At 51.5% G+C, this 11,572-nt stretch overlaps 2 protein-coding genes across 3 annotated transcripts in view; one reads left to right on the top strand and one right to left on the bottom strand.

Moving 5' to 3' along the window:
* Window positions 1–2,074: 2,074 nt before the first annotated feature.
* Window positions 2,075–3,140, top strand: LOC136564006 (corticoliberin-like). Its single transcript, XM_066561735.1, has 2 exons — window positions 2,075–2,096; window positions 2,536–3,140. The coding sequence occupies exon 2, from the start codon at window positions 2,560–2,562 to the stop codon at window positions 2,950–2,952; it is 393 nt and encodes a 130-aa protein (XP_066417832.1). The 5' UTR covers window positions 2,075–2,096; window positions 2,536–2,559; the 3' UTR covers window positions 2,953–3,140.
* Window positions 3,141–4,764: 1,624 nt separating this feature from the next.
* Window positions 4,765–11,572, bottom strand: part of DNAJC5 (DnaJ heat shock protein family (Hsp40) member C5) — a 30,670-nt gene continuing 23,862 nt past the window's right edge. For both annotated transcript variants that reach the window (XM_066561892.1, XM_066561889.1), the window contains exon 6: window positions 4,765–11,570. In XM_066561892.1, coding sequence (XP_066417989.1) covers window positions 11,467–11,570 — 104 coding nt within the window. In that variant the 3' untranslated portion in view covers window positions 4,765–11,466. The remainder of the gene's footprint in view (window positions 11,571–11,572) is intronic.

Raw genomic sequence — 11,572 nt, 5'->3', positions numbered from 1 at the left:
AAGATACACTTGTCAGAATCGTTGTCTTTGCTACAATTCAATGACTAATGCTAAAGGCAAATGGTGTAAAACATGACCAGCCACAGAGCAGGCCACGGGGGCAGGGGCTGGGCTGAGCTGCCTCTCTCTGCGCCTGCTCCTGGCCGTGCCTGTGGCGGTGCAGGAGCGGAAATCTCTGCCCAGAGCCACGGGCTCACTCTTCTGAGACAAGGTGGCCCCCAAAGCCTCCTGAGTGATGCTCTGGGCACAGCCCCTCCTGCTGCATCTCCCCCTACTGCAGCCCCTGGCCCCTCCAAGCACTGCTTCCGCAGGGCAGCCCAGGAGATGGGCTAGGAAGAATTTTTCAGAGACAGCCCAACCCCACATGCAGGGGAGGAGACAAAATTGCTGAGCTGGACCCCCTGGACCCGCCAAGTCCTAGCACAACTTCAAGAAGATTTAAAATCATGCTGGGAGCCCCCATGAGCAGCCAGGCAGCACAGGGGAGGCAACTCCATTCCCCATGCTGGCATCCAGTCTCTGCTGGAGCTGCTTTCATCTCCTCATGGGATTTTGGGGTCTCATTGCCCTGAGCCCCCAGCAGGTGTGGGGATGCCCTGGGAGCTGCAGGCAGCATTCCTGGCAATGCAGCAGGGCCAGGCCCAGCACTGGTAACAGGATAGGGGACAACACGGGGTCAGGCATGGGGCACAGGGAGAAAAGCAGCCTCAGGGGAAGCACTGGAAATGAGAGAGGATCTCGATGATTCAGCGAAGAAAAAGACTTTAAAAGCTCACAAAGCCAGCAGGAGGCAGCTGCTCCCCCTTCCTGCCCACCCAGTTCTTGCTCTGCTGCTGCTGGGAGTTATTCTGCAGCTGGGGTTGGTGAGGGCCCCCCTGGCCTACCACCTCCACAAACCTTTTGAGCCCTTTGCTGTGACCCTCAGAACTCTGCAGAGCCCTTGTTTTCCATGTGGTTCTTGCCACGGAGGAGGATGGGAGGGGTTCTTGCCATTCATCCAAGTTCTACATAATGTGGGCTGGTTTGCTTTTTCCCCTTCTCTTAAGTTTGTTCCTCAGGAGGGAATTTTAATTTTAGAGACAGCAGTGCTTCTGCAAGGTGAAGGAAGCAATTGCTGAGCTCTGAGGGGCAGGCAATGGAGACTCCGGCAGGGAGGCAGGGAAAGGCAAATGAATCCCTCCCATGGCTCCCATGGATCCCAGGATGCACCCCCAGGTGTGTGTCTGTGCTAGGATCAGGCCGGGAGAAGAACATATCTTTGTGCTGTGTCAAATTGTGCTCCAGAAGTGCATTTTGCTTCTGCAGTGAAGTTTTCATCTGTGTGATAGCAGCAGAGGGATCCCTGGGAGGAGCCGGGGCTGCCTTCACCAAACAACCGCCCAAGGAGCCATCGGGAAAACTTTCCCTGCGACGTGAAACGCTGCAGAGCTCGGGGCCAAGCCCGCACACAGGTGTGTGCCCGGTGTGCCCCTCTGCCATGGGCACATCTGGCCCCGAGAGAAGCGGGGGCTCCATGCGGTGCCCAGGAGCAGCACCCGGAGCAATGGGGGAGTGCGGGGCTTGGCTGGCGGGTCCTGCTGCAGCCCCAGGCTCCCCGTCACACACAGAGGGTCTGTGGTGCACACTCATGAACTCACACTCACCTCACACCCCTCCCACACCCTCAGCTCCCCCTCACCTCTCCAACACACCGAAAACGCCCCTGAACACATCTGTGCCCGCTTGCACACACAGCCCCGCACGCCCCACACCCCCACAGCCCCCAAAACACTCCCCCGGCCTCGCCCCACGTACCACCCGGACCCACATGCCCATGAACCGCCCCTGCCAGGCTCTCCCCCTGACAGGCTCTCCCCCTGACAGGCTCTCCCCCTGACAGGCTCTCCCCCTGACAGACTCTCCCCCTCCCACGTCCCCCCCAGCCTGTCCCCCCAGCCCGTCCCCTCCCGGCCCGTGTCCCCCCGCTCTCCCCCCGTTCAGAACCGCGGACAGATCTCGGCCCCGCTCCCATCACGTGGCTCCCCCGCCCGTATAAAGCGCGGGGCCGGAGCGCGCGTCCTGCGGGAGGCGCGGAGCCGGCGGAGCGCCCGAGAGCGGTGAGACGCGCACGGGGACCGGGACGGCCACCGCCACCCCCGGCACAAGGAGGGGGATCCCGAGCTTGGGGGCGCCTGGTCCCGGGGGGAGGAGGGAGGGTCCTGTCCCGGGGTGCAGGGGTGTCCCCTCGTGGGGGTCCCAGGTCCTGGAGGATCCCGTCCCGGCTGCCGAGGGTGTCTCATGCTCAGGGGGAGCCCCATCCAGGGGTAGGGGGGGATCCCAGCCCACGGAGGGTCCCGTCCCCAGAAAGGTCCTGTCCCAGGGACGAGGGGTGGGATTCCCATCGGCGGGGGTAGGGATACCGTCCCGGGGGGTTTCATCCCTAGGGGATTTCATCCCTGGGGAGGGGGTCCCCAACGGGGTGAAGCCCCTCGAGTGACCCCTGACCGCAGCGGGGGGGATGTGGGGGTCCGGGGTGGGGGGGGGCTGCTCTTGCAGGCTTCTGGCCCCGGAGTGGCTGCGATGCGGGTCAGGATGATTTCAGCTGCCTCCGTCCTCGTCCTGCTCTTCCTGCCCTCGGAGACCTGCTCCCCGCTGCAGTGGCCCCGGGGTCCGTCCCGCAGGCTGACCCTGGCCCCCCAGCTCACCTGGGAGCCCTGGATGGGAGCCCCGAGAGCCCCGGCCCCCGCCACCGATGCCCTGCCCCACAGACTGTGCCTGTTCCACGGGGCAGAGCTCGCCCCGGCCCCCCGAGCCCGGCGGGCGCTGCAAACCGGCAAGAGGCGAGACGGAAAACCCAACTCGCTGGATCTCACCTTCCACCTCCTGCGCGAGTTCCTGGAAATGTCCCGGGAGGAGAGACTGGCCCAGAAGGCGCTCAGCAATAAGCTCTTGCTGCAGAGTATAGGGAAATGAGGGAGGGTCGCTGGAGGTGGGGGAATGAAGGAGACCGACCCCGTAACAAGACACCACAGCGGAGCGGAGAATTGGGGGGATGCTGTGGGCTGCAGCCGTGCCCCGGGAGTCCCCGCCTTGCCTGGCAGTGCTGCTGTCACTGCGTCCCGCGTGTCACTGTTGTGCATTAAAGTCACAGTCGTACCTGCCCTGCTGCTGTGCTCTTATGCTTTCCTGCTGTCATAAACCTGTGGACCTGATCCAGGTCTCCCCAAAAACACCAGAGCAATCCCAGATGCTTCCTTGGGTGAGAAAAAATATCTCCATAAAGAGCTCTGAATGATGCAGGTAGTGCAACCCCGGCTGGAAGCTGCACCCTGAGACCCAGCCAGGGCTTCTCCAGTGCCCCTGCGAATGGCTCCAAAAGCTGCTGCTTCCCAACTTCACAGCAAGTCTGCACCTTTTTGTGTCACAGCTGGGGATTTGGGACAAGGTTTAGTGACGCTTGATCTTGGCGGTTCGTGGAGAAAGGTGAGCATCTGTGTAAGATATTGGCAGCAAGGGCATTGCAGCCCCCCCAGAGGCCCCCTCCCTTCCAAGCTGTGTCCTCTCTGGGGCATGGAGCCCCCCGTCAGCTCAGTCCCACTCCTGCAATCACAGCCCCAAGCTTGGAGCAGCCATTCCCACCCCAGGCTGTGCACAGTCCACTGCCAGGCTTGACGGGGCTGAGCTGGGTTTGGGAAGGCTCCCAGGCACTGACAGTCGTGGTGGAAGGAGGAAAATTGTCCCAGGGCCCTTCACTCTGCAGACCAGGGAAGGGGTCAATATCCTTCCCCCAGGCCAGCTTGGCCATCCCAGGCTTGGGTGATTGACTGGGGTGGGCACAGGGCTGGACAGGACCTCTGGCACCCTGGGGACATCAGAGGGGACAGTGAGGGAGCAGAGACTTGTGGGGTTGGGACAGAAATCACGGTAAAGATCAGACTGTGATAAGACAGGAGTGCAGGGAAGTGGTGAGGAGCATGTGCCTGAGTTGAGCAGCTTGGTCTCAGCTTTGAACCCAACCTGGCCTGACCCTGCACTCCATTCCTGCCTCTCCTGAGGGGCTGCTCGGTCCCAGCAGCTTTTGGTGTTGCCAGGGCAACATGAGCCATGGGCAGGGACACCTCCCTCTAGGTCAGGCTACTTAAAGCCCTGTCCAACCTGACAACCTCAAATTAAACCCCAATTTTATGCTCGCCTCCATCAAATGCAGAACCTTTCCAAAATGAACAATCCCAGGGTCAGAACAGCCGCTGGTGGCACCTGCAGCAGGGACAGCCCCACAGTCACCACAGGCTTGGGAGCAAGACAGATTTGTGCTGCCTTGGTCCCCACCTTGGCTTGGATCAGTCTTGTAGCTCCTTCAGCACATCTTCCACTCATCTTGGTTCTCTCCATCAGCAACAGCAGGAGCAAACCCAGTGTCAATAACCTGAGTTTCTCCAGAAAAGGCTGTTTTTACTGCAGGGACAGCTCCTGTTGCCTCCCTCAGCCCTGCATACAATTCCCACCCCACCAACAACTCTAACCTGCATTTGTACCCCAAATACCTGCCAGGGTCCAGCATCACATAAATGAAGATCTTTGGACTTCCAGGCTCCAAACCAGCCCAGACCCCACGGTGGGTACAGGAGGGGTACAGGGGAGTGGCTACAGTTCCTGCCCCAGAGACCCTGCACCCAGTGCCCATCCCAGGGATGGGTGACCTCTCCCACCTCCCACTTCCCAGCCAGCCCCACCCTGTCCCACAGCCCCTCCCTCTTGCGCAAATAAACAAAGAAACATCGGATGGGCATTTCTGCATTGAAAACATTTATTTTACAACAGTGGTTTCCGATAACTTAGCAATCTTTATTTTAGTTTATATTCGGACATACAAGACACAAATTACCATGCTAAAACAGAAAATAATTCCTTCTGCCGTCGCCGCGGGTATGTACAGGAGCTCAGTAGTATCGAGTGTTACAATCCACGAAGTTCAGACAGCCACGTCTACTTACAGACAACTCAAAGTATGGTCCTTTAGTAACATAACAAAATAGATATATGTCTATATTATAATTGCTTCTCAGATGCATTTATACTTCGATTGTGGTGGGTTTGGTTTGGGGTTTTTTTTACTATTTTTTTTCTTTTTTTAAAGATGGGCTCCCTCTATCCCCCACCCCCGCCTGAGTTGAAGTGCAGTGCAAATGCAGGCGAGTCTCTCCCGGCATCCTCAGCTCCCTCTGGCTCCATAAAGGGGCCAGGAAACCAAACCCCATGAGGAATTACACAGTTCAGGGCCTTGCTCACATGCAAAATGAACATAAACCGCCTGGGATGTCAGCAGTGACACCAACCAACCCATCCACACCCCACCCCAGCAAGGCAGGCAACGGTGGGATGAGAGGGAGGAAGGAATGACAGCGATCAGCTCAGCATCCAGCATGGAAACAGCACGTTTGGAATTGGCAAACCTGGAGTTCATCAGTCATGATGGTCACAAACAGAACTTCAGTGGTGCCAGCAGTAAAAATCTCCCCAATATTCCCCCATTTCTGCCATGAAGGAACCCCTGGTGTGCTGCGTGTCAGGAACAGCCTGAGGAGGAGGGGGGCGATGGTGACTCTATCCAGCATGGCTAGAGGGGACATGGTGGGACTCACATGTGCATCAGCCACAACCATTGTGCCTTCACATGGATCACTGCCAGCTTCAGGAGTAGGAATTTCAGTAACTCCAAGTCCTTATGGAACCCACCTGCAAGAGGAGGGACAGCACCTGGCCGTGCAAACCCCATGCTGCTCACGTGGGAACTCCCCGAGCAGGGTGTGGGGAGCAGGAGAAGCATCTTCTCCTGCTCCTAGGACCCATTTATTTATACAACAGGCTCCTTCACCATGTCCTCACCAGTCCCTCAACCCCACAGGTCGGGTTTGGGTTTTCCTGCAGCTGAGAGCAAAGAAGCACAAATTTGTGGCCACACAAAACTCACACCTTCCCCCTGTCTGGCTGAGTTCAGGGCACTACTTGGAGCCAAATCTCACGTTTTTACCACCAAAGAAAAACCCAAGGTGCACACCTGTTGTATAAATATATACATATGTGCATATATACATACATACACACACGTGATGCTGCAGCCCACGCCCTCAGCACAGGGTGGACCTTGCTCTGTGAGCTCACCCAGCCCCATTCTGGGGAGTCCAATGTGGTGAAAACTAGGGAAAAACCCCAAATCCATGTGTTCTATCACAGCTTCAGTGATGAGCACATTAACCACATCTAAACACCCCATGTGCCAGTTGCAGAAGTTCCAGTCACTCCAGAGCTGCCTCTGTGCCCTCTGCCAGCTCTCCCTTCTCTCCTCCTAAGGAAAGCTGGAGCAGGCAGAGCTCTGTTCTATCCAGAGGAGCTGGGACAAGGGGCAGCTCATGGAATTCAAGTAGATTGTTCAATTTTTGGAATGGTTTGACAAGCAACCGCTCACAGACTGCAAGAGAACACCCACAGGGCTGGGAGAGGGAGCAGAGAAGACAACGGCACTCGGGAATGAACAGCCAGTTTATATAAGAGCTTCCTCTATACATATACATACATATATATATATAACCACTAGAAATTCCCAGCATCTATCCTTTTAACACCAAAATGAACTGTGCATGTAACATTGGCATAATGAAAGTTCATCTTCCAGATTTCTGGCATTTGGCTTGTGCAAACATCAGACAGCCAGCTTCCCTCCCGCGGTTTCTCCTCGTAAAGGAAGTGTCTTCTTGGAAGAACACAGGAATTGCAGTCTTGCTGAGTCCCAGACAGTCCCAGAAAGCCTCCAAAGGCAGCTCGTGGAGGGGACCATGGATCTTGCAGGAGCTGAACACTGACAAATTTCCTGCCACCTGGTGAGCTACTGGCTACGATTCTTTCGAGAGATTTTAAGCAGCTGTTGGTGCAATGAGACACTACAAACTAGATGATCTCCACTAAGAATACAGAGAAGCAGCACCAGATGCTGAAGCATGTGAAGTTTATATCGACCTGACACTATAAACTATAACTGGGGGTTCAGTGCTCCAAGATTAATGCATTTAAACACCATTTGGAATTACTGACACGAGGTGGGGACTGCAAACTGCCCAGACCACCCTGCCAGAGTGACCTGTTAAACATGATGCCAAGATACAGGTGCACTGGGTACAAAAAACCTGCAGCATAAATTTCCTATATTATCCAGAACTTGGCAAAAAGATCAAAGGGCACCAGAGGAAGGGCACAAAGTAGTTGAGAGAAGCAGGTGCCTCTCTCAAGGAGTGGTACAAATGCTCTGGAGCAGCCCCTCAGAGTGCACAGGTGTCCCTCCCACACCACTAAACTGCCTCACAGATGGGACAAGAATAGTTTTTCTGTCAGGCTCCTGCCCTGGTTACACCTGTGTGAGGTGTTTACAGGCTGACAGGAAGAGTTTGGAGAGCTGCACTCCCCCGACCACAGCCTTGCTGCAGGACTGAGTGTTTCTGTGCCATGCCCAAGCCCTCCTCCTCTGTTCTGCCCCTCCAAACCTCCAAGAGGATCCCACTTTAATAACACTAGGAGTGCTAATATCTAAAGCAGTTTTAAAAGACTACAAATATAAAAAGAAGACTAAAAAGGGACCATGGCTCTAAAACATCACTGCATGGGACCAGCAAAAACCGACACCCTATGGGATGCCATGAGGTCTTACATAAATTTATATACAGATAAATATTTAAGAATTTCCTACAAATATCACTAACAAAATGAGACTGGCATTTAAGGGGTGCAATGCCCCTTCAGTACAGTGCGTTTAGGATGTTTCCATCCCTAGGGAGGATGGGCAGGACAGATCCAGCACCTCCTTTTCCAGCAGCTCCATGTGCCAGGATGGACAGCTGGCACCTGAGTGCTCTCAGCAGCAGCTTTCCCATCTCACCTAAGCTAGGAATGGCTCTCCGTGCAACACAGGGATAAATCAGTATCCTGAACACCAAACTCTCCAGCTGGGATTCGCCCTTAGCTACAAGTGCTAAGGAAATCAGTGCTGGAGAGTTTGGAGGAGCTGGATGGAGGCGGCCGAACAACTGGAATGGAGGACTCAGGCAACTTGTACAAATGATACAACTTTAAAGAAAGAAAGAAAGAAATAAAATCCAAGCTCAAGTTTTAATTCTGGCAAAACACTGGACTGAGATGGACAGTGGTAAGGTTTGATTTTGGAGGGAAACATTCTGCACTAAGCCAGGTCAGGCTGCAGCACTGGGATGCTGCGACTCCCCTTGACCAAGCTCAGAATTCCTGAGCTTCTCTGCCAGATTTAAACCATTATTCCCAACTTTGCATTTACTAGGATTCTACTTGGCCATTATGAAGTGCAACTCGTGTTAGAGCCCAGGGTACCCTTGCACCTTCCCTCCAAGAGGGGAAAAGTGGGCATTAATGTACCTATGTGCCATGACACGGTTTTGGCTTCAAAGAAGGAATGTTTAAATCACTTCCTTACATAGTTCAAGAAGAACTTCACTAATACACAACGATCCCAAACTCAGAGATTAAGCAGTAACATGGGCAAACTTGAAAGAGCTTCCAAAAACATGAATATTCCTCTAGAATTATGTTTTCCCATCATTCCCTGTAAGTGAGATCTCGGAACGGTTTCCCTTGGAGCATCTAACATCACTCTGGCATGTAACAGAGTAATTTCCTATTCACACACCACCCACAGACAGAACCAAGAGGAAAGCAGTCTCTCTCCAAACTCATCCCTTGCTAAGCAAAGATCTAAAACTGCAAACTTATCCTGGATGTCATCTTTCCCCACAGATAACTGTTCTGCCTCTGGTCCTCATGTGCTGCCCACACTTCAGTTCCCTTATCAGGAGCCTGCAGAGTGACTCCAGGTGTGTCACACACCTCCCTGGAGCCACAACTTCCCACCAGCCTCTCTACTTCTCTGGAAACAGCCCAGAGAGGGTAAGAAACAAGAGCATTATTCCAGATTAACAGTGACAACCAGCCCCCAGCACTGGGGGCAAAGCTGCTCTGCAGCAGAGCAACACCCAACCACCATCTCTGTATTATCCACTGAGATGAACACAGGGACAGGGAATGGAACAGCTCCCAGGGAAGAGCCTCTCCCTCATTCACTGACTTGCCCTGATCAGCCACACTCATTTACAAAGCCAAAAAACCTCAATACCTTTTTTTTTTTTTTTTTTACTAAGAACACAATTTGCAGATACAGGCAATTTTAACCAGTGAATGTGGAGAGGACAAAGTCTGCACATGCCCCACCATATTCCAGAGTGCAATTTTACACCAAGAACAGGCTTCAGGCAAAATCTACTGGACAGACAAAATTATATTGGGTTCAAGCCTAAAAATGGCTTTTTGTTCCAAGGGGTCAAAGAAAGACATTAACTAAATAAGGACCTCAAGCCAAATCATACACAAATGTCCTCAAGACCATCCAAGTCAGGAAAAGATAAAAGTATCTTGCACTAAACCACCACATTTCAGGTCTGTAAGGAACTATGGGCAAAGAAGAAATGACTTAAGGAGTGTGCTGCTGAAATTGAGCCATTAATTAAAAGGAACAGATTTTTTGGGGAATTTTGGGGGCTGGATATGGTACTAAAATCATGCTGATCTGCAGCAAGCTCCCATGCAGGCAAATATGTGCTTGTACCAACAGCCACAGCAAAGTCTGGGTGTGCAAACACTCCTCACTGAGCACTGAGACCTTGGGGAGAACATGTTCTCCTAGCCAGCACGTTTAACATGGTTTCATGGCAGATTTCATGTTGCTCATGCAAAGACAGCAGGAAAATATATTCAGAATAGTTCTCTGGGTCCCTGTCCTTGCCTGGCAGTCTTTGTGCAGACCAGGGGATCTTTACCCTGCTTCAAAGCACCACCTGGAGCTGGTGAGGGAGCAGCAGACACGGGGGGAAGGTGCCAACAGCCCCTCCACAGAAAGAGGGGAAAACAGATCAGGGGGATGGGGGTACAAGGGCCAGTAGAGGCATTGTGATATAAAACCGTAACCATTCAAATTAACGAGGCCGTAATTACCCACTGAAAGTGCCAAGTGTGGGTTTTCTGGAGCTGTTCTAGATCTGACTCTGGATCACCTAAACAGGACTATTGACAACAATATACACCAGTAATTCAGCAGCTGCCTAAAATGCCTTTTTAACAGTTAAACTTCAGTAAACCACAGTTTCTAGAACAGAATTCGGACTTGATTTGGTTTCAAAATAGTACAGGAAACCTTTCAGTGGTTTCCACATAGTTGTTCCAAAGAAAAGAGAAACAATGGTGTAAACAAATCTAAATGCAAGACAATGTGCAAATTATACAATATAAACACAAAGAATGGTGGTTTGTTCTTTAAAACCCATTTAAGTACTCCACAAAGATGTTCATTAAATTAAAGGGTTAGTGTATTATAAAAGCTTTTAAAAAAGATATGTAATACCCCATTTGCCTATTAAAGTCTCAAATTATTAGAACAAATTTTTAAACATCAATTGTTTTTAAACATTTCTGCTGTTGCCTACTGTCTGCATTTTACCATTTGCTCAGTGAGAGCCAGTCAACCAGTTTCACTTTAAGATTCTCATGCATTCAGAAACAAAGCTGCACTATTTGGTCTTTAGCATTACAGGAAAACAACGGAACTCAAATCAAAACAGAATTGTGCTTGGAGTTAAAATCCCACTGCCACCACCACAGGAGCCCATTCCCAGTTGGTTTTGGTTCCATTGTCATTGGAGATCGCCTCATACACAATGAGCTGTTCAATTTACTGTTCAAAGATTGGCAACTCTCCCTTTTTATTTTTCAAGGTAGATTTATTTAAGCTGAAAACCAGCATTAGAGAGGACTCCAGCTCTGCAGGACTGGCATTTTTTGGTTCTTGGCTTTGTAAACTTGCTTAGATAATAATGCAGGAATAGAAGGAGGAATGAAAGAATTGGTTTGTTGCACTCAAATGAAAATCCTCAACTTCTAAAGGTCTTCAACAGCTCAGCTGTACAGAAGAACAGTGGCTTCTGTGACACTTTTTAAATCTCATTTTTAGGCCAGTACTGCTGCTTAAAATGCAGAATGTCTCCACCGCACTGATATTGTGACAACTCAATACATTACACCACAGACATTTAACATAACTCCATACATGCTATAAAAAAAACAAAAAACAAAACAAAACAGGAGAAAAAAAAACAAAAGAAAGGAAACAAATAAGACCGTAGCTAAACTGCTTTAAATACTGCATGCTACAGCACTTCACGTATCGTCGAGATACGACACTGAAAGGTGACAAAAGGCTGAAGGGATTACAAAATATTTTCGGCAGGTTGGAAAGCTGCCCTCTTACTGTGGCAGAATTATTCCCCCTCCCCATTCTCTACTTCTAATGTTCATGATTCTAGTGTTGAGTTGGCCATGTATTTGTTTTTTTATCCATTCTAATGACAGTGTTTCCTTAACTTAATTAAATCCATCAGTGTGGTAGCTGGGGTGAGAGTCAGCTGTGAGCTGGGTTGTCTCTGTGGCTGATGCTGGCTGTATCACAATAGGTGCATCTGAGGCCTCT

The sequence above is a fragment of the Molothrus aeneus genome, chromosome 17, assembly GCF_037042795.1.
Source record: "Molothrus aeneus isolate 106 chromosome 17, BPBGC_Maene_1.0, whole genome shotgun sequence".
NCBI classification, from domain to species: Eukaryota; Metazoa; Chordata; class Aves; order Passeriformes; family Icteridae; genus Molothrus; species Molothrus aeneus.
Note: the sequence above shows the minus strand (reverse complement) of the source record. Positions and strands in the feature narration are given on the sequence as shown.

Excerpts from the sequence above, each read along its gene's own strand:
- LOC136564006 (XM_066561735.1), top strand. The coding sequence starts at position 2,560 with ATGCGGGTCAGGATGATTTCAGCTGCCTCCGTCCTCGTCCTGCTCTTC.